This window comes from Leucoraja erinacea, chromosome 7 (genome assembly GCF_028641065.1).
Source record: "Leucoraja erinacea ecotype New England chromosome 7, Leri_hhj_1, whole genome shotgun sequence".
In the NCBI taxonomy this organism is placed as follows: domain Eukaryota; kingdom Metazoa; phylum Chordata; class Chondrichthyes; order Rajiformes; family Rajidae; genus Leucoraja; species Leucoraja erinaceus.
This window is the reverse complement of record NC_073383.1, coordinates 33,271,263-33,294,298: the sequence shown is the minus strand read 5'-3', so window position 1 is coordinate 33,294,298 and position 23,036 is coordinate 33,271,263. Positions and strand designations below refer to the sequence as shown.

Sequence of the window (23,036 nt, the reverse complement as noted above, 5' to 3'; positions counted from 1 at the left end):
TATTGTGTGTTTTTGTTATTTTATTATATGTATAACTGCAAGGCACGAAATTTTGTTCAGACAGAAAGGTCTGAATGACAATAAAGGATAATTCAAAAATGATAGGCTGAGGATCCAGATTAAGGTGCATGGGAAACAAGTGACTAGGTCATTTAGATTCTGAACTGGCTTACCCATAGAAATCAGATGGTTGTGGTGGCAGGTTGTTGCTCTGCCTGGAGATCTGTGACCAGTGGTGTTCCGCAGGGATCCGTGCTGGGTAATTGTTATTTGTGATGACATAAACTCATGGAGCCATAGTCATACAGCATGGGAGCATGTCCTTCAGCAGCCCATGCTGTCCAAGTTGGCATATTAGGGTTGGTTTGTAAATTTGCAGATGACACCAAAATTGATAGAGTTGCAGATAGTGAGGAAGACTGTCAAACAACACAGCAGGATGTATATCAGTTACAGATATGGTTGGAGAATTGGTAGATGGAGTGTTATCTGAGCAATTTTGAGGCATTGCACTTTAGGAGGTCGAATGTAAGTTATTGGCAAAACTACTAACAATATTGATGTACAGAGGGACCTTGGGATCCAAGTCCATAGCTTCCTGAAAGTGACAACATACGTGCAAGGAGTAATAAAGAAGGTGTATGGTAAGCTGCCGTCATGGCTTGGGCATTGAGTATAAGAGTCAGTATGTGCATATTGATAGGATGTTGGTTTGGCCACTTGGAGTATTGTGTGTAATCTGGTTGTTCCATTACAGGAAGAACGTGGAGGCTTTGCAGAAGAGGTTTAACAGAATTCTGCCTGGATTAGATGATATTAGCGACAAGAAAGTTTGGGCAAACTCAGATTGTATTCTCTGGAGTGCTGGAGGTTGAGAGGTGACCTGATGCAAGTATATAAAGGTTTGGATAAGATACTGCAAGTCAGAGCCCAGGGTGGAAGTATCAAAGACTAGAGGGCATAGCTTTAGGATCAGAGGGAGATTTTTTAAAGGGGATGTGTGAGACAGGTTTTTACAAAGAGAGTGGCGGGTGCTTGAAATGTGGTGCCCAGGTAATGGTGAAAGCAGATATGATAGTGGAGTTTAACAGGCTTTTAAATTAGGCATATGGATATGCAGGGAATAAGGATTGTGTGCAGACAGAAGAGATTAGTATAACTTGGCATGATATCCGGCATGTCTATGGGCTAAACGGCCTGATCCACTGTTATATTGTTCTATGTTCCCTGTTGCTGTTATGGACAACTTCTGGATGGATGTGAAATATTGCTTTTAAGTCCGAGATGTACCTTCTAGTATGTGTACGTAAGGCTAGCTGTGCTCCACGTTATTGAGTGGCGGACACTGTCAGTCATCATAGACCATTCAAAATCATAGGTGGGGTTGGGGTTTAAAGGCTTTGTGCCAAATTTGAGGATTTGGAAAAAGATGCTTTGTGGTGGTGCTGAGCAACTTGTAAGTGCAGAATGTAAGACCTTTGAGTGCAATGCTAATGTGTAGACACTTGATGAAGGTATGATTTTATCTGTTCCAGTGGGTCAGCAATGAACGTGGCTCATGATGCTGGGGAGATGAACAGATTTCTGGCAGAGGCGGCCCGTGTCTCTCAGGTACCTGTTGTCAGTCTGGCTCTTTACGTCTCCTCGTATCTCTGTTTTGTTTGTACTCCTATTAGTCAGCCTAACTTTCTTTGTCTAGAATGTGATGGAAAGCACTTTGATATGTGGAAGTGTTCACTCTCTTCACTTCCCATTGTTTTGTTTTGTTTGTACTCTTTGCAGTGCTCCTATTAGTCAGCCTAACTTTCTTTGTCTAGAATGTGATGGAAAGCACTTTGATATGTGGAAGTGTTCACTCTCTTCACTTCCCATTGACAGAACTCTACTCTTACAATACAAGAGACAAGGAACTGCAAATGCTGGTTTACAAAAAAAACAAGACACAAAATGCTGGAGTAACTCAGTGGGCCAAGCAGCATCTCTGGAGAACATAGATAGGTGATGTTTCGGGTTGGGACCTTTCTCAGACTGATTATAGTGGGGGGGGGTGGGGGGGGGGGGGGAGCTGGAAGGGGGGTTGGGGGCAGGACAATGTCTGGAAGAGGTTGAATAGACTTGGATTGTTTTCTCTGGAACATCAGAGGTTGAGGAGAGACTTAATAGGTATATAAAATGATGAAAGACATCGATAGAGTAGACAGAACCATTTTGCCATGGTGCAAATATCCAACATTAGAGGGCAAAGCTATAAGGTGAGAGGAAAAGCTTAATGAAGATGTGGGAGGCAATTTTTTTTTAATACAGAGTTGTAGGGGCCTGGAATGCATTGCCAGGGGTGGTGGTCGAGGCAGATAGAATAGTGGCTTTCAAGAGGCTTTTAGATGGCCGCATGGGAGCACATGCAATAGAGGGATATGGATAATGTCAAGACAGATGAGATCATAATAGAGTCATACAGCTTGGAAACGGGCCCTTCGGCCCAACTTGCCCACACCGACCACCATGACCCACGTTAGTCCCACCCTGTCTGCGTTTGGCCCATGTCCCTTTTCTTTGTATTTTCAACTGTGGCCTTTGTCCAGCCATCTGCCAATCACCCCCCCCCCCCCCCCCCCCCCCCCCCCCCTCACCTGTGTTCACTTATCATTTGCCAGAATTTGGTGATTGCCCGCCACATCTCCATTAAACTTTTCCCCTCTCACCTTGTAGCTTTGCCCTCTAATGTTGGATATTTCCACCCTAGCAAAATGGTTCTGACTGTCTACTCTATCGATGTCTTTCATAATTTTATATACTTCTATTAAGTCTCTCCTCAACATCCAAGTCTATCCAACCTCTCCCTATAGCTGAAACCCTCTAAGCCAAACAGTGTTCTGGTAATGCGTAGGAAGGAACTGCAGATGCTGGTTTACCCTGAGGATAGGCACAACATGCTAGAGTAACACAGTGGGTCAGGCAACATCTCTTGCGAAAAGGAATGGGTAATGTTTCGGGTCGAGATCCTTCTTCAGACTGAGAGTTGGGGAGAGGGAAACTTTCTGTCCGGGGCCTCTTCCACATCAGCGAACCTTCTTCAGACTACTTTTTGCTTTTGACATGTTTTATAGATTTTTCTAACTCTTGCTTCCTCCCAGATATATATATATAGATAGATAGATAGATAGATAGATAGATAGATAGATAGCCTTTATTGTAATTCAGACCAAAGTCTGAGATGAACTCGTGTTTTATTTTTTTGGTGGGAATGGACACAAGGCCACTCTCCAATGCAATAATGTGTGCAGCTGGTTTTCCGCAACAATCTTGTGTGAAACAAAGGAAGTTTTTTGACTAGCAGGAACGGGAATTGTCAAAACCTCTTAGCTGAACGCCTGGTGTGCAGCTGAGTCTTAGCGGGCCAACTGATCAACTAACCAGTGATGACTCCACGGCTCATGCTATGCCGGTGACTCAATGGTCAGTTGATCACTCGGCCCGCTGTTCCATACACCCACCATCCTTTATTTTCCCTTTTGTAGTTCCAAGTGCTTCAGAAATCTAGACAGATTTAGCAGATAAATGTTTTTTTATGAATATGCTTTCAAGAGGGCAAACCAGATGCATTCTGGTCAACCAGGTGATGATATCCTCCTTCCTTGGCCCTTCAAATCTTGCAGATAAATAATCTCAGTTAGTGACCTTATCTTGGTTTCGAAACCGGGCATTCATCGCATTGATACATATTGGGACTGGTGGAATCCAGAGCGAGTGTTATGAATGCAGGAAGGAAAAATGGCAAACATCATTCTGTCCCATCCAAGCCCACAACCTACCACATAAGAGATGTGTGCATTGCCACTGGCAGTGGCCATGGCTTTCCATTCATTTTCTCCCGAGGCTTGCTTGTGAACTGTGCTTGGCTAGATATTCTTCCTGAGTGGAATTCTCTGTGGAATTTTCTGCCTCGGAGGGCGGAGGAGGCATGTTCTCTGGATGCATTCAAGAGAGAGCTTGATAGGGCTCTTTAAAATAGCGGAGTCAGGGGATATGGGGAGAAGGCAGGAGCAGGGTACTGATTGGGGATGATCAGCCATGATCACATTGAATGGCGATGCTGGCTCCAAGGGCCGAATGGCCTCCTCCTGCACCTATTGTCTATTGAGTTGAGACTTGGGATTGCTAACACACACGTTTTGTGCTTGTACATGGCTGAGAGACTCGAGGCAGTGTGTTCTTGAGGAGCTGGAACTAAACAGGACTCCAACTTGGCACCATCAGCAAGGCATTCCTGGTACCAGCTGCCTGTGTGGGAATGCACAGTAAAAATGAATGTTCCTCACACAAAAACATCTCTCTTGTTTCCTGCAGGACCATCCAGTTGTCATCACTAAGTTTGTGGAAGGAGCACGAGAGGTTGAAGTTGATGCAGTTTCAAAAAATGGGAAGGTAAGGAAAATACTGACTGCATCAATATATAATATATAGAGCTGCAATTACAGGTCAGCATGTGGTGAATGTAAACTGTGGAGCTAAAATGACAGCTTGGTTTGTGATGAATGTGCATTTTCTCAAGCTGTAATGGCAGCTCAGTGTGTGGACTGTTTATAATATGGGGTGTTTTAATGGCAGCTTGGCATGTGGTCAATGTGTAACCTGCAGAGCTGTAACAGTAGGTAACTGGGTAATTTGTGGAGTTGTAATGGCAGCTTAGCCAGTAGTTAGTGAGTAATCTGCAGAGATGTAGCAGTTGCTCTACATCTGACTAATGTATAATTTCTGGACCTGTAACAAAAGCTCAGTGCATGGCCAATGTGTAGAGTTTGAACGACAGTATGAGCGCAATGTGTCATTCATGGAGGTGTAAAGACAGCTTAGCATGTGGTGGATGTTTAATCTGTGGAGATGAAACTGCATCTCAGTGTATGACCCATGTGTAATCTGCAGTGCTGTAAAGGCAGTTTGGTAGGCAGTGCTGAATTTCTGATCTGAACCTGTAATGGCATCTCAGTGTATGGTCAACATGTAACCAGTATTGCTGAAACAGCAGCTCCGGACGTGATCGGTGTGCAATTATGGAGCTGTTACAGCAGATCAGTGATCAAATATACAGGTATAGCTGTAATGACAGCCCAGTGTGTGATCAACTTGTAACCTGGGGATCTTGTCATAGAGTCTTAGCCATACAGTGTGGAAACAGGCCCTTCAGCCCAACTTGCCCACCAGGACCAACATGTCCCACCTACACTCGTCCAACATGCCTGCGTTTGGCCCATATCCCTCTAAACGTAAAATTTTGATTAAAGGCATCCTAAGAAGCACGTTTATATATAAAATAAACGGCTTTCCTTTACCTGTCCCGCACGTGAAATCCGTCCCCGTTGTCGGTGTTGACGGCTTTAGAAGTTGATTTTTAATTTACTCCTGCTATTAAAATATCCAGTGCAGTTTAAAAAAAAAATTAATAAAACCGATGTCGGAGAGATTATTCTTCAGCAGCAAAACAGCCTGACAAAAATCGATTTCAACAGGCTGGGAAAAAACAGCATTTTAAACCCGCCCCACTCTCAAAGGTGCCAAAGTCGCGCACACGGGCAGTGACAGAACTGCAGCGTCGCTGAAGGTAAGTTTCGTAACATACCTACTATAAGATCACCACTCATCCTCCTACGCTCTAGGGAAAAGAATCCCAGGCTGCCCAAACTCTTCCTATAACTCGGACCCTTGAGTCCTGGCAAAATCCTTGTAAATCTTCTCTGCATCCTTTCCATCTTAACAACATATTTCTTATTACATGGTGCCCAGAACTGAACACAAGGCTCTAAATGCGGCCCCACTAACATCTTGTATACATGACCTCCCATCTTCTATACTCAATGTGTGGAGAGTAAGTAACAGCAATTCAGTGTATGGCCAGTGTGTAACTTGTGGAGCTGTACTGGCCAAGTAGCATGTGGTCAATGTGTATTCTCTTGCTGTGTAATGACAACTCAGTGAAAATATTCTGTCATGACTGCATTTCTGTGCTGCGTTCTTGGTGACACTGGATGAGCAGTGCTATTCCTCTTTCCCTGACAGGTACTGGCTCATGCCATCACAGAGCACGTGGAAGATGCTGGTGTTCATTCTGGGGATGCCACACTCATCCTCCCAACCCAGACAATCAGCCAGGGAGCCTTGGAGAAGGTATGAGGCAATGCATCACTGGACCTGGATAACAATATATTTGAACACATATTTGGATGGGAAAAGTATAGTGGGGTACAAGCCTAAAGCAGGAAATTGGGATTGGTGTAAATGTACGTTGTGGTCAACATGGATGAGTTGGGCCGAAGATCCCATTTCAGTCCCATGACTCTGGGATGTTGGTGGAGGGACGGTGGTTGCATTTTGCAGCAATTGATAGTGGTGCATAGATTGGTGGTGTCATACGTAATGAGGAGGCTACAGAAGGATACAAATCAGCTGGAAAGTTAAGGTGGCACAATGGCAGATGGAACTTAATTCTGTCAAATGCAAGGTGATGCAGTTTGGGAAGGCAAACAAAATAAGGACATAGAATAAACGATAGGCCTGGCAAATTGTTGATCCGAGAGACATAGAACACAGAACAACAGAGCACAGGAACGGGCCCTTCGGCCCACAATGTTTCTGCTGAACATGATGCCGTTAAACTGATCTCACCCGCGTGCACTCGGGAGAAAAGCAGCAGAAATGGAAGAGCGGAAAGGTTGCAGCTGGTTGCCAAGTATGACCATGACCCGCAGTAAGACACTTTCCCCAAGCAACACAGTGCTCTCTCTGATTCAGCATATCCAATGTGCTATACTCAGCTAGGGGATTGTAATCATTCAACTCCTAGGAATTATCAAGTGCTTGTGAATTATCCAGGGCATCCATTAACAATTGTATTCTTTTTCAGGTGAAGATTGCAACCAGGAAGATATCTAAAGCATTTGAGATCTCTGGTCCATTCAATGTACAGTTTCTTGTGAAGGGAAATGACGTGATGGTGAGTTAGTCTGTGACATTCTTAAAGGTTGAGCCAAAACACAATGGCAAAGGCTGTACTGATAGATTGAGAGGCCAGGAAAGAGGCTAGAATGGGCCAATATGGCTGATAGTGCTGCATGCCTGGTTCTGCACAGTATATTCAATATCATGCAATGAGCCTCATGTCCTGAATCGTCTCCTTTCAGAATGTGTACGATGAATCTAGTTCACTGCATCATTGAAGATCAGTAATCTTGTGTTGAATCTCAATCCTAATTCTTTGCTTGCAGATGTCCCCCCTCATGCCTCCTTATATTTTTAATGATATGATACATTCAAAAATTCCGGCCTTTTAACGTGTTGGAGGTCAAATATCCTGGTCCCAGGACATCAATGCATGAGTTCCTTAGGAACAGAGGCCCAACCATCTTCAGCTGCTTCATCAATGACCTTCTTTCCATTGTAAGGCCAGAAATGAGGGATGTTCCCTGATGACTGCACAGTGTTTCATTCAATTCACTCTTCTTCACCTTCGTGAAGTAGCCCATGGTTGCCTGCAGTAAGACAGAGTCCTGGGCTAATAACATTTGTGCCATAGAAGTACCAGGCCTTGACCACCTCCAGCAGGCAAGAATTCAATCATATTACAGTTTTCAAACATACTGCCATCAATATCCTGTAAGTTTGCATCACTAAGCAAATTAATTGGACTAGCCACTAAGAAACATAGGCTGCAGAAGCTGTTAAAAACATATAATCCCACAGTGAATAACGCCATCTTTCCAAGTCTTTTCTATCCTCTACGTCAGAATACAACAGTGCAATGGAATGCTCACCACTTGTCTGGATAAATGTAGTTCCATCAACTCTCCAGAACCTCACAAATATCCAGAACAGCACACTTTATTCCCTCCAGCATTGGCACAAAGTGACTGCAGGGAGTGTAATTTACAAAATCCACTCCTGTTACTTGCCTAGGCTACTGTGATAGTATTTCCAAAAACCGCAATCTTTTTTTTATTTTATTATTTAAATTTTTTTTTTTTTTTTAAATTAGAAGCAACTGTACAAAGATAAAACATTTGGCATCTAGAATTATACAATTATTGCACAGCTTCATTTTTAACTTTATAACCTAAATTATAAAAATGAAAAAAAAGAAAGAAAGAGAAAGCAAGAAAAGAAAGAGGTAAAAAGTGAAAAGATAGAGTAAAGGAGAACAAGAAGAGAAAGTCCCCTAAACTACCAAAGATAGAGGAATAAGAAAAAAGAAATGGAGATATACCTTGCCCCTCGCCCCCCCCCCCCCCCCCCCCCCCCCCCCCCCCCCGCCTCACCCAACCTAGCATTGGATTTAAATTTAAATTTTTGTTTCACCATACTATTGTTGTAAGAATTCAGTAAAGAATGTCCATGTCTTAAGAAATTGATCTGGTTTTTCCGCCAAGACAAGCCTAATCTTTTCCAAATGTAGTGTCTTGGAGTGAAGATGTGGATCATCTGTGATCCACATCTTCACTGCAGGGACAAATAGGGACCTATTTGTGATAAATGTACTCCAAGAAGCGACTATAACCCATTCTTTTTCTTCCTGCACAAAGTTACAAAACTTCTGGAGGGGAATTTTTGATACCTTTTCTAAAATACTTAAAACTAAATTGGAACCAGATATAAAACTGATCACATTAGGTATGTCAGAGGCCTGTTCTAAGCTAACGAAATTTCAAAGACGTTTCCTTAACTATGGCCTAATAAAGGCAAAAAAATTAATACTTAAATTTTGGAAACAGACAACAGTCCCTAAAACCGCAATCTTTATCGCTAAGAAGGACGAGGACAATATGGGAGTACAACATACTGGTTTCCCCTTAAGCCTCCAATCTCTAGCCATTGGGTAAACAGATGAGAAACAGAATCGGACTCGCTTCTAGTTCAGTGGAGAGAATGCACAGCAATCAGCCAGTCTCTATAACCTTTATCTGGAAGACAGTTAGGAAAATTGTTCCATTTGTGGGTATCTGTCTGTGAAGGAGCTTCATCCATGTGACAATTGTGCCATTGACTGTCTCCTATGAGAGCAGCCTCTAACTTTTGCTTCTTACTGGCTACTAGGTTATTGAATGTAACTTGAGGGCATCTAGGTCCTTTCCCTTCGTATCAAAGACCATTGGTGTTGATCTTATCAATGTGGCCACGCGAGTGATGATTGGTGAGAGCTTGGATGAGTCAAGTCTGCCAACGCTGGAGAACCCCATCATACCAACCGACTACGTGGGCATTAAGGTACCTGCAGTGGACAGAGCGACTTTTGACAGAATGTCCGGCAGGGGGTTCTGCTGTTTTGTTTCTCTGGTTGCCAATCCGATGGCTTCTGATTCCTGTGAGAATGGTGCAAGTACTGTACACACAGCTGAGTAATTAGTGGAGGAGTTTTGCTGAGTTTTAATTGAATGTATGCACTATTATTCTAAACCTGTGATTTAATTTGCTTTTCCTGGGCATTCAGATCATGATACTGTCGAATCCTCAGTAACATCACATTGAGATCAGCTAGTTAAAACCAAAGTCCCCAATTAAAGTCATGCAGCACAGAAGCAGAAACAGGCCATTCAAACCACTATGTCTGTGCATAGAAGAGTACAGTCATAATGCAGGCATATGCGATTAGAAGGGCAAAGCAATTGGCATGAATATGTTAGGCCATCGGGCCTATTATGTGCTGTACAACTATGTTCTAATCCATTCAACTAGCCATACAGTTATTTGACATGTCCGCCTATTCTTATACTCAGACACACATGACACCAGAAGTAATTAGTCAGTTTAGTTTATTGTCACATGGGCCAAGGTACAGTGAAAAGCTTTTGTTCCAGAGGTTACAATCTTAAAGATCCTGTGTTAAGCTATGACTGCTTTCTTAATTCATGCTACAGGACCTCATTTGTCTTCTTACCAATGTCATTAGTAACATTGTGAACCATATCCTTTGGATGTTAACCATCCTCTTTTAGAATGGCGTAGCCACTCTGATACACCTTGACCCAGGCACCAAGGTGCAACGTATTGTTATAGAATAGTGTTTGCAACCACACATTCATCTATCTCCTTCCCAAACAAATAAACCCCACACTTTCCCATTCTCTCCAATCCCCCCCCCCCACCTCATGCAAAGAGTAAGCTGTGGTGATACAAACTTGGATATTGATGCCTATTGGTGGGTGGCCAACCCTTGAACAATATTCAACACTATATAGCTTTTTGAGTGGGAACGGCCAGAGGAAATCTTGCGTCCCCTGCCTGTACCGACTGCTTTGCCTGGTGGTTGCCTATCGCTGTTCTGCCTGTGCAAGCAATCATTAAATCTGCTACTCACCATGACAGCATTGTGGATGTCCTACAGCATATTCACTTACAGCTGCACGCATTTCCTGCACATATGGTCGCCAGAGATACTGGAAATCCCCCTGATATCCCACATATTGTATACCATAGGGCCAAGTTAACAATAACTTGTGAATTACCTCGGCACATTAATTATGCTTGGGGCTCTATTCCACTCTAGGCACAACCTGTTACAATGTACTTCCTTCCTTCATCTTAATTAGCAGCAAAGAAAGGTGGAAATGTTATTACTCACCAATCACTCTCTTCATTAATGACTGCACAATGATACCACCGCACAACAAGACTGCTGGTTGTTTTTTAAAAGCCATTTGATAGCAATTCGGGAATTTCCATGTTAAACATGTCAGCTTCCTGAGCCGATACAACTGTAAAATCCCTGCAGTAATCCTGGCTATTTTCTATGTGGGACTGGGACCCATCTGTGCCCTAAACTGCTTGGCCTCTTCCATTCTTGTATTTATGGACAAGTCAATTCTTCGTCCAAAATATAATTGTCCTTCCCAAGTGTCATTTTCCTTTGGCAATGCTTATTGACTCTCTTATGCTGAGCTCTTAGATGTTTCCCTGCAATAAACATGTGTACAGTGAAAGAAGTTGGTGAATGTCGTTCTTTCTGATTCCCATTGTCTTGGCAACAAAATTGCGATGACAGTGGTGTTGTTTGCATGATCTAGTGATCATAGAATAGAATAGTTTCTTTATTGTCATTGTAACATGAACCATGTACAACGAAATTTAAAAATGTCAGCCAGTCAGTGCACCATTCAAACATTTCTAAAAGCTAACGATACATACAAGATAAAATATTAAAAGATAAACAACTAAAATAAATATCATGAAAATAGCACGCATAAACATCCAACCCTCCATCCTTCTGTCAATTTCACAGTGTACCACAGTCCCTTAGTATGTATCGCCCCTGCGTTCCTTGGTGGCTACATTTAGTGCTTTTATAGCAGTGGGGTAATACTGCATGGTGCAGAGCTATTGCATCTCAACTCTCTGATGGTTAACATTCTGAATGTTTAAATTAGATTTTATATTGTTTTAACCAAACTATTTTAATATGTTACTACCTCCTCCATACCACTTTTATTGGTGAAGACCCATGTTCTCAAGGGATGCTGTCTGACCTGCTGAGTAACTACAACACTTTGTGCCCTCAAATGACATGGTATATTTTGCATCATACTGACATTTGCACCAGCTGTGGACCCAACTATGGATAGTTGAATATAATGGCCTAGGCTCAAGGGATCTCTAGCATTCCCTCAGCACTGAATTAGCATCTGCCTGAATATTAAACCTAGCTCTCTGCAATGGGACTTGATCCCATAACATTTTGATTTGGGCAAATGTGTAATCGCAGAGACAAATAGAATTGCATCAGCAATTCACAATGTGCACAGGATATACAAATGTGCTGACTCAGTGGGTCAGGCAACATCTGTGGAGGGAATGGATTGGCAAAGTTTCAGGTTGGGACCTTTCGTCAGACATATCAAAAATGTTGCCTCAGTAAGTGCAGTGTTCTGGGTTTTTCTGCTTTTCCTGTAAAGTTTTTGCTTTAAGCTACTGTAAATACTTTCTCAACAGTTAAAGCCATGTAACACTCATAAAATGACCTCAACAGATTTGTACCAGGTTGTTACTGTTTAGGAAGCATTGATGGGAACAGTGCTAAAACGTTTTGTTTTGGGCATTTACAGGCTCCCATGTTCTCCTGGCCTCGCCTGAGAGATGCAGACCCGGTCCTTCGCTGTGAGATGGCATCCACTGGAGAGGTACAGAGAACAAGGCATACCTTTAATAGAGTTGTGGAGCATGGAAACAGGCCATTCTTTCACATTGATTTCCTCTTCCAGCACTCAGTCCCATGGCCTTCTATGCCCAAGTGATTTAAGTCCTGATACTTTTTAAATGCTGACTGACAGCTTCCACAGCTCTCTACAACAATGTATTCCAGGTACTCGCCACTCTCTGGGCACTAAGATAATCATCAGATCCCCTCTAAATCTTATAGCCATTACTCTAAATCTTTGTTCCTTAGTTTTATTCAAATTTTCACCAAACACATACATACCTTTTACTTGTTCATATGATTATCAAAATTTGCAGCAGGATCGTGGGACGGTGGACTGAGGAATGGTTAAGTGCGAGCTGTTGCATTTTGAGAACTCAAACCAGGGCAGGATCTTCACAGTAAATGGCAGGGCTCTGGGGAATGTTGTTGAGCAGAGGATCTAGGAATGCACATAGTTTCTTGAACGAGGCATCACGGGTAGATAGGGTGGTCAAGAATGCTTTTGGCACATTGGCCTTCATCAGTAAAAAAGTTGGGTACAAATTAATCCAACAGTAATTCCTGGCTCTCTGGCATGCTCATGTGTATTCTGGCTATGAACCTGCATTGCGTCGACTTCCAGCCTCTGAACTGCCTCGCTCCTACTCTCCGTCCCCCTGCCAATCTAGTGTAAACCATCCCAATTAGCACTAGCAAACCTACCTGCCAAAATATTGATTTCCCTCCAATTCAGGTGCAAACTGTCCCTCTTGTACAGGTCGCCTCTGACACAGAATAGATCCCAATGGTCCACAAATCTGCATCCTGGTGCAGAATGCTGTGGCATGCTGGTAAGGAGGTAGTTGCCATCCTTTTTGCCATACAACTGCACTGAGAAGAAATCTAAGTTTCTTTCATCACCAAAAAATCAACATTATCTTCCAAAGGTTTGCCCTAAGCTGCCCCAGGGACAAGAAAGAAAGTATGTAAGAGGGTGAAATAAAAAAGTCAGGTTTTTTTTAATATGTTGTCTTTGGAAACTGAGATGATGAAAACTAATTATTGTTGAAGTGTTTATTTTTGTTAGTGGATAAATAGAAACATAGAAACATAGAAATTAGGTGCAGGAGTAGGCCATTCGGCCCTTCGAGCCTGCACCGCCATTCAATATGATCATGGCTGATCATCCAACTCAGTATCCCGTACCTGCCTTCTCTCCATACCCCCTGATCCCCTTAGCCACAAGGGCCACATCTAACTCCCTCTTAAATATAGCCAATGAACTGGCCTCAACTACCCTCTGTGGCAGAGAGTTCCAGAGATTCACCATTCTCTGCGTGAAAAAAGTTCTTCTCATCTCGGTTTTAAAGGATTTCCCCTTTATCCTTAGGGCCCACAGCAGTCTTGAGACATGCGGACTCCCCCTGAGAAAGATCAGTGGCTTTAGTGATATTAAAGGGATGCGCAGGAAAACCGATATGTTGTGAAATATTATTTGCAATCAATGCTGCCTGCCACGGTTCTCATTTCAACAGGCTATGCTGCAAGAGTTCTACCACTGAGAGGAAACAGCTATTTCACCCAGAGAGTTGTGAATTTATGGAATTCCCTGCCACAGAAGGCAGTGGAGGTCAAATCACTGGATGGATTGGCCTCCAAGCTAGATGCAGGAAAAATGTTCCCAGGGTTGGGCGAGTCCAGAACCAGGGACCACAGTCTTAGAATAAAGGGGAGGTCATTTAAGACTGAGGTGAGAAAAAACGTTTTCACCCAGAGAGTTGTGAATTTGTGGAATTCCCTGCCACAGAGGGCAGTGGAGGCCAAATCACTGGATGGATTTAAGAGAGAGTTAGATAGAGCTCTAGGGGCTAGTGGAGTCAAGGGATATGGGGAGAAGGCAGGCATGGGTTATTGATAGGGGATGATCAGCCATGATCACAATGGCTCGAAGGGCCAAATGGCCTCCTCCTGCACCTATTTTCTATGTTTCTATTTTTATTTACGTAGAGTTATGTGGGTCCCTAATATTTAATATTTCCAAACTAATGAGATTTGCATGTTTTTTTTTTTTTTTAAACAGGTTGCCTGTTTTGGGCCAAATATTTATTCTGCGTTCCTGAAGGCAATATTGTCCACTGGCTTCAAAATGCCCCAGAAAGGGATCCTAATTGGAATTCAGGTAAGCTTTAAATACTGGATCTATTTAAAGTCACTCATATATGGTGGCATCATAGTACACACAATACAGAACACCACAGGAGATCCTTTTTCCCTGTGGTTATCAAACCTGTACAACTCCTCCCCCTTCTGACGTGGGGTAGACTGAAGCAAACAGCATTCTATTCCGTATGTCTTGAAATAACTTTTCAGTGCAAGGTGCTACAATCAAACCAAATACTCCAATGTACTCAGAATGATCAAATACATCAGAAAAGATAATTTAGACATGTTGTTTGGGAAAGTGCACATTGACCCAACTTCCTGGAGCCAACTTTTGCATTGACCATCTGCTAAATATGCTGTAGTATATGTAAGTCAATGCATATACAGAACTGGCCTGTGGTGACACAAGAAGTAGCAGTATTGAGATTGTGACAAAGCTCTTGAAAATGGTAAAACAACTGGACACACATCAAATTAAAAGCTGTCCCTCTCCCCTTACCTACTTTACCATTCAATAAATTGAGAGTGGCTCTTCATATATTCCATTTTTCTGCACATCATGTGATTCCTTTAGTAGCATTGTCGAGTGATGCAGCATGAAAAACCGTCGCATCAAGTCTATCTGATCATCAAGTACCCATTTACACTAAAGTGCACCCACCATTTAATTCTCCCCACATTTCCATCAACTATGTAGGTAGAACAAGGAAAAAGGTTCTGCTGAGGGAATTTGAGCAGCTGGTGTTGAGGATGCAGAAGGATTTGGGAGAGTAGGCAAATAAGCAGCAAACAGAACCGAGCACAGCAAAGTGTATGGTCATGCACTTTGGTCGAAGGATTAACTATTTGATTAGGTTCTAAATGGGGAGCGGATTCAGAAATTGGAACTGCAAAGGGTCTTGGGACTGTTGGTGCAGGATTTTCAACAGGTTAATTTGCAGGTTGGGTTCATAGTCAGGAAGGCAAATGCAATGTTAGCATTCATTTTGAGAGGACTAGAAAATAAAAAAAATAAGGATGTAATGCTGAGGCTTTATAAGGCGCTAGTCAGATCACATTTGGAATATTGTGAGCAATTTTGTGCCCCATACCTGCTGGTGGTGGAGAGGGTCAGAGATGGTTTACGAGAATGATCATGGGGTTGATTGGGTTAACATATGAGGAACGTTTGATGGCTCTGGGCCTATGCTCACTGGAGGATAGAAGAATGAGAGGGGATCTCATTAAGTGGATGTGGAGCAGATGTTTCCAGTAGTGGGAGAGTTTAGGACAAGAGGGCACAGACTCAGAATAAACGGACATACCTTTACAATGGAGACGAGGAGGAATTTCACTATGAGGTGGCAAATCTATGGGATACATCACCCCCAAATGTCTCTGGAGACAGTCATTGGGTATTTTTAAAACAGGTTGATAGGATCTTGATTAATAAGGGTGTCAAAGATTACTGGGAGAAAACAATCAAATGGAGTTGAGAGGGTAAAATAGATCAACTGTGATCGAATGGCGGAGCAAACTCAATTGGCCAAACAGTTTAATTCTACTCCTATGTTATATGATCAATTTTCCCAGATTTTAACACCTTCCTTATTAGAAACATAGAAACATAGAAAATTGGTGCAGGAGTAGGCCATTCGGCCCTTCGAGCCTGCACCGCCATTCAATGTGATCATGGCTGATAATAATGATCAGACCATGTAGATTATATCTACATCATATAGATTACACCATTTGTACCCTTTTCTTTTCTCCAACTCCAGCCTTGATAACTATCTCCACCCTTCTTTCTCCACTGAATGCACCTATTACTAGTTCGCTTTTGCCCCACTTCTCCTCACTTCCTCTTAACAGCTATCTCCTCTTCACTCCATCAGTCTGAAGAAGGGTCAGTCTGCTTGTCTCTGCAAATGTTGCCTGACCCACTGAATTCCTCCATTATTTTGTTGGTTGTTCAAGGGTGCAGCAACTGCAGCTTTTTGTTTCCCCATGATATATTCCTGGCTGGGACTCTGTACACTGTTCACTGATGCTCAGAATAATCACTTCACAGACCTTCATTCAGACTGATTGACCTCTCTCTTCCTGCCTTTCTTTCAGAGGTCCTTCCGATCAAAGTTCCTGCACATAGCGGAGCAACTGCACGAGCAAGGATACAAGGTGGGTCACTGCCGCAGCAGATGTAACACTCCGTTTCTTAAAGTGTAGAATTGGCATTTGCATCACTCTGCCTCAGCCAGACTTCAGGAATCATATGGTTGAGCTGTTTGTGGATTTTGGTGAACCTGAGATGAAGAATGTCTCCATTGGGAATGAGTGTAAGGCATTCAAGCACCCACTGGGTTCAGCCCTGGTCAGTGAATGAAGGAGCTCCATCACTGGCTGTGTTGTAGGGTCACTGACTGGAGTGGTGGCTTGGTGAGTTGCACTTGCCCTAATAAATTAGGCTGTGACTACGGAGAGCCTTGAGTTTGGAATGAACCTTTTCCTGAACACCAATTCTTGTAAGTGCAGCGATACTCTTGTGCTCAGGATATTGTGATTTGGACTCATGGATATGATCACCATGAGAACACAACATGTTGAGACATGGTTCAAGAGTCTGGAGAACTGAGAACGGAGCCATGTAATGAAGCCGTGTGCCATACTTTGATTCTGCTGGCGCCCTGGTGAGATTGTCTATTCAGGATATGATTTCACCTCCAGACAGATTCCTGGAGGTCTGACTGATCACAGCTTTCAGCCCTGATCTGAGGAATGCAAGGCTGTCACAATTCCTCTGCTCTACATCTCTGCCCATGTCAAAGGGAATATCAGAATACAATTGCTGAGATTCGGGGAACAACAAAGTATTAGCACATGACAACCTGCTTGCTTTTTATGCCAGGAATGCTGGATTAGAGTCACACAGCACTGAGAGAGGCTCTATGGCCCATGTGGCAATGTGAACCATGTACCCATCTGTATTCGTCCCATTTACCAGCACTTTGGCCATAGCTTTCTACAACGTGTCGATTTCAATGCTGGTTTAGATACCAAAGTGTTGTGAGGGTTTCGCCACCATTACCCACTCCGGCTGATTCCAAATTCCAATCATTCTTTGTGTGTAAAAAAAAAAAAAAATCCTCCAATCTCCTCTGATCCTCTTACTCCTCACCATAAAACTATGACCTCTGGTTACAGATAGTTCTGCTGTGGAGATAAGTTTCCAACAATCTACCCGATGTATGCCTCTCATCTTTTCATTTATCTTTACCAGGTGCCCTCTTGGCCTCTTCTGGTCCAAGGAAAACAAACCTAGCTAATCTACTCTCCCTCCTCTTAACTGAAATTTGCCATCCTCGGCTGCATCCTCTAAGGTCGTCTCTATCCATCTTGTTCTTACTGCAGATGTCAAACCACCGAGGTTACTAGGATGTTGCGAGGACTAGAGGGTCTAAGCTATAGGGAGAGGTTGAGTAGGTTGAGACTCTATTCCTTGGAGCACCAGATGGTGAGGAATTATCTTGTAGATTTGTATAAAATCATGAGAGGAAGAGATTGGGTAGATGCACAGAGTCTCTTGCCCAGAGTAGATGAATCGAGGACCAGAGGGCACGGGTTTAAGGTGAAGGGAAAAGGATTTAATAGGAATCTGAGGGGTAACGTTTTCACACAAATGGTGGTGGATGTATGGAACAAGCTGCTGGAGGAGGTAGTTGAGGCAGGGACTAACCCAATGTTTAAGAAATAGTTTGCCAGGTACATGGATAAGACACGTGTGAAGGGATATGGACCAAACACGGGCAGGTAGGACGAGTGTAGCTGAGACATGTTGGCTGGTGTGGGTAAGTTGGGCTGAAGGGCGTGTTTCCACACTGTATCACTCTATGACTCTATGAGCTCTGACCTGATCGGGGACATTACAATAACCTTAGCCCATACCGGGGGAATGCCAGGAGAACACATTAGCGCTGTGATTTCACTATGGGAATATCTAGATATTGCACGCTGCCCTTGTTGATCCCCGGGAATGCTGAGATGTCAAAGACCATTGCCCTGATTTCTGGGAAAGCTGGATGAGACAAATTCTTGGCTTTACGAAGAAACATAAAATGCATTGCTCAATGGCTCAGACAGGAGAGTAAGATGTGGAAGTCACATGAGCTTTGCTTCGTGGCAAATCTCCATTATGAGCATTGTTGAGTGGGTCTCAAAGAATGAAGAGTCCCATGTGTGACATGAACCTTATTGTCCTTGTTTTGAAGCTTTATGCTACAGAAGGCACGTCGGCCTGGTTGAACGCCAATGATGTCACCACTGGTCTCGTGTCATGGCCCACAGCAGAAGACCACAATTCTTCCATCCCTTCATACAGCAAGTAAGTGATTCTCAGTTTAGCCTCTGGTGTTAGAGATCCATGTGATGAATCATGATTGTGCCTTAAAGGGGGAGAAGGTATATTGGGGAAAAACATGGAGCAGACAATCAAGGGGTTCAAACACAAGGAAGCTGGCATGCATCACCTTCTTTGTTCTACACAGTGTTAAGATTTTAACATAGAAATGTAGAAAATAGGTGCAGAAGGAGGCTATTCGGCCCTTCGAGCCATTCATTGTAATCATGGCTGATCATCCCCAATCAATAACCCGTGCCTGCCTTCTCCCCATATCCCTCGATTCCACTAGCCCCTAGAGCTCTATCTAACTCTCTTAAATCCATCCATCCAGTGACTCGACCTCCACTGCCCTCTGTGGCAGGGAATTCCACAAATTCACATGAATGTTTTTGGGATGAGACCCTTCTTCGGACTGATGTGGGGTGTGGGGGGGGGGGGGGAATAAGAAAGGAAGAGGTGGAGACAGTGGGCTGTGGGAGAGCTGGGAAGTGGAGGGAGAAAGCAAGGACTACTTGAAATTGGAGAAGTCAATGTTCATACTGCTGGGGTGTAAACTACCCAAGCGAAATATGAGGTGCTGCTCCTCCAATTTGCAGTGGGACTCGCTCTGGCCATGGAGGAGGCCCAGGGCAGAAAGGTCGGATACGGAATGGGAGGGGGAGTTGAAGTGCTGAGCCACCGGGAGATCGGGTTGGTTAATGCAAACTGTGAGGAGGTATCGGGCGAAGCGATCGCCAAGCCTGCGCTTGGTCTCACCGATGTAGAGCAGTTGACAGCTGGAGCAGCGGATGCAATAGATGAGGTTGGAGGTGGTGCAGGCGAACCTCTGCCTCACATTGGAAAGACTGTTTGGGTCTTTGGATAGAGTAGAGGGGGAGAGGACTGGATTGATTTGCCAGGTGGGCGGAGAAATGGTTGATGGAATTTAATACGGAGAAGTGTGAGGTGTTGCATTTTGGGACGTCGAACAAGGGCAGGACCTACACAGTAAATAGTCGGACTCTGGGAAGTGCTGTACAGCAGAGGGATCTAGGAGTACAAGTGCATGGTTCCTTGAAGGTCGAGTCGCAGGTAGATAAGGTGGTCAAAAAGGCTTTTGGCACTTTGGCAGTCATTGGTCAGAGTATTGAGTATAGAAGTTGGGAGGTCATGTTGCAGTTGAATAAGACATTGGTGAGACTGCATTTAGAATATTGTGTTCAGTTTTGGGAAAGATATTGTCAAGCTTGAAAGGTTTCAGAGAAGATTTACAGGGATTTTGCCAGGACTAGAGCCAGGACTTAGCTTTAGGGAGTGGTTGAAGAGTCTGGGTCTCTATTCCATGGAGCGCAGGAGGATGAGGGGAGATCTTATAGAGGTATACAAAATTATGAGAGGAATAGATCGGGTAAATGCACTGAGTCTTTTAACCAAAGTAGGGGAATCGATGACCAGAGGACATAGGTTCGAGGTGAAGGGGAAAAGATTTAATAGGAATCTGAGGGGTAACGATTTCACACAGAGGTTGGTGGTGCATGGAACAAGCTGCCTGAGGAGGTAGTTGAGGCTGGGACTATCCCATTGTTTAAGAAAACATTGGACAGATACATGGATAGGAAACGTTTGGAGGGCTATGGACCAAGCGCAGGCAAGTGTGACTAGTGTAACTGGGACATTGTTGGCCGGTGTGGTCGAGTTGGGCCGTAGCTCCTGTTTCCACAATGTATCTCTCTATGACAAGTAACCCCCTCCTCCTCCTCTCCATTTTCCTTTCAGATTTATTCATGATGGAGTCATTGACTTGGTGATCAACCTGCCCAACAACAACACGCGCTTTATGAGGGAGAATTACCTGATCCGAAGGATGGCCATCGATCATGGAGTGCCCCTCATTACCAACTTCCAGGTAATATGCTGACCACTGACCATTGGGGTGCATGGGAGGGGAAGGTTAACGACTAGCATAGTGGTTGTGTGGAGCAGAAACCATGCATTGACAGTGGGGAGAGACAGTGGCTGGGCCATCGCAAGCGTTATGTCACTTTTATAGATCATTTAATTGTTGCCTTGGATTCTGCCAGATATGAGGTAGAAAAACTGGTTCACCCTGAACTTGAACATTTTCCCTCTGGCAAATCCAAGCAATGTTCCATATTGACAGGTAGATGCTATTATTAGAGTCATGTGGCACAGAAACATAGAAACATAGAAATTAGGTGCAGGAGTAGGCCATTCGGCCCTTCGAGCCTGCACCGCCATTCAATATGATCATGGCTGATCATCCAACTCAGTATCCCGTACCTGCCTTCTCTCCATACCCTCTGATCCCCTTGGCCGCAAGGGCCACAACATGCCCTATCAAGTTGACCATCTGCCTACTATCAAGTAACTATCCACATTAATCCCATTTACCTGCACAGTCCATTATCTTCTTTGTCTTGGTGATTCCAGTGCTCATCTAGGTGGTACTTAAATATTGAAAGAATACTTTCCTCCACAACCTGAATGTACTTACTGCAGGTGTTGTCCTTAGTTGCACTAGAAATGCCCCTGACTCCCAACATGTAGGAGGACCATTCCACTATCCCACCTACCATCTCGATGGCACCAAAAACCTAGGAAGAATTGCCCAGGAATATATACCATTCCTTAACCTGCTATAACAATTTTCTAAGCTCTCTCTCAGAAGCCTCTTGAGCCGAAAGACTCAGTGCTAACTATCTTGAGGGGAAGGTGTGTAGGAAGGAACTGCAAATGCTGGTTTAAACCGAAGATAGGCACAAAAAGTTTGAGTAACTCAGCGGGTTAGACAGCGTCACGTGTGCCTTTCCTCCAGAGATGCTGTCTGACCCGCTGAGTTCACGTTTTTGTGTCTATCTGAGGGGAAGTTGGACATCTGGCTGGCAGCATCTCCTTCCAGTCTCCCAATTCTGTGGGCCTCCAGGCACTCCAAGCTTTAGTCTCCTGTCGGGTGAAATGTGGGTCCCTGTCCCAACTTCAATCCCCTCCCTTGCATTTATATGGGGCTTTGCTGCTGCCTGATTGGCATATGGTATGTGGCACGAAAGCTGAATGCCCTGATAACGGGTGTGATAGTGTCGCATCAAGAACCATGCAGGTCTTGTTTCAGGTCTAAACCAAGCAGACACCTTATTGATTCCTTCTAGATTGTACAGGTGATGTATTTGGGTACCAGCAGTATAACTAGGGCCAGTTTAGTGATCTACGAAGGGCATATTCCAGTTTCTGGACAATAAAAATGATCCAGTGACCTTCATAAAATCAGCAATGGACCCAGGTGGGGGCAGAGCTTTGTCAATACTGAGCCTTCTGTTTGGCATTTTGGAGGCTGGGCTCCAGGTGATCAGGGTGGTGGAGTTCTGGCACGATTCACCCGGCAATAGAAACCCAGATTAGAAAGGCTCAAGTGTGGGAAATCACAATTGTGCCGCATGAGGCCAAGAGAGTCTGGGGTATAGGATGTTGATTTTTTTTTTTTTTTTTGCCACTGCCCTGCACACAGTGGAACACCTTATTACACTCTCCAGCTCAGCAGTCCTTGTATATCCCAGGTGCCTGCATGAGATTTCTCAACCAGTTGTTCAGGGAGGCTGAATCCAGTGTTCTGGCCTTCCTCACAGTCGCTCAGTGGCAGTTAACCACACTCTCTCTCATCAGAATCTCGTCCAATGCCGGATTAATAATGGTACCAATTCTTTCCAGGTCGCCAAACTGTTTGCGGAAGCCATTCAGCACTGCGGGAAGCTGGACTCCACCAGCCTGTATCACTATCGGGAGAACAGTGTGATCAGAGGATTGCAGTGAGTTTGGCACAGTCGGCAGTCCACCCTCCACACCTGTACAAAGCTGGTTCTCTGACAGAAACTACAGTCTCTAACTTTTTGAATAAAGAGAGATTTCATTGCTACTTGGACTTTCACTTCATTCAGCTCTCAGAGGTTTAAGCACTGTGTAATTAACTGTTTGTTGTCTTGTTTACTGCGGTAAGAAGTTTGCATCCCCCGAGCGCACTGAGTTCCTACCTGTCACCGATATTCTCGTGCTGTTTAGCCTCTTGCCTGCTCTGCACAGCACCGACCGAGTCATCTGTAAGACTGCAGTTACTAACAATCTAGCAATTGTGGGATTGCTTCAATCTTTCTGCACAACTCCCCTGATGCCTATAGGTGGTGTTGAGCTGACCGGTGGTGCAGCAGGACATGTCTGTTGGGTGCCCAGCGACGGGTGATGATTGGAAGGCCAGGAGCTGAGGCAGTCTGAGTTCTTGCATCAAGCCACCAGGCCATCCTGTTCACATGTAAGATAGTGATTGATCCAGCCTGACACGGCCAGCCACTGCAC

The 23,036-nt window shown here is 44.0% G+C and overlaps 1 protein-coding gene across 1 annotated transcript in view; it reads left to right on the top strand.

Moving 5' to 3' along the window:
- cps1 (carbamoyl-phosphate synthase 1, mitochondrial) overlaps positions 1 to 22,602 on the top strand; it is a 146,699-nt gene extending 124,097 nt beyond the window's left edge. Inside the window, exons 28-38 of the mRNA XM_055638179.1 lie at positions 1,536 to 1,611; positions 4,348 to 4,425; positions 6,055 to 6,162; positions 6,899 to 6,988; positions 9,082 to 9,252; positions 12,084 to 12,158; positions 14,238 to 14,336; positions 16,418 to 16,477; positions 18,565 to 18,677; positions 20,451 to 20,580; positions 22,398 to 22,602. Of these exons, the coding sequence (XP_055494154.1) occupies positions 1,536 to 1,611; positions 4,348 to 4,425; positions 6,055 to 6,162; positions 6,899 to 6,988; positions 9,082 to 9,252; positions 12,084 to 12,158; positions 14,238 to 14,336; positions 16,418 to 16,477; positions 18,565 to 18,677; positions 20,451 to 20,580; positions 22,398 to 22,499 (1,102 nt within the window). The 3' untranslated portion in view covers positions 22,500 to 22,602. The remainder of the gene's footprint in view (positions 1 to 1,535; positions 1,612 to 4,347; positions 4,426 to 6,054; positions 6,163 to 6,898; positions 6,989 to 9,081; positions 9,253 to 12,083; positions 12,159 to 14,237; positions 14,337 to 16,417; positions 16,478 to 18,564; positions 18,678 to 20,450; positions 20,581 to 22,397) is intronic.
- Positions 22,603 to 23,036: the final 434 nt, after the last annotated feature.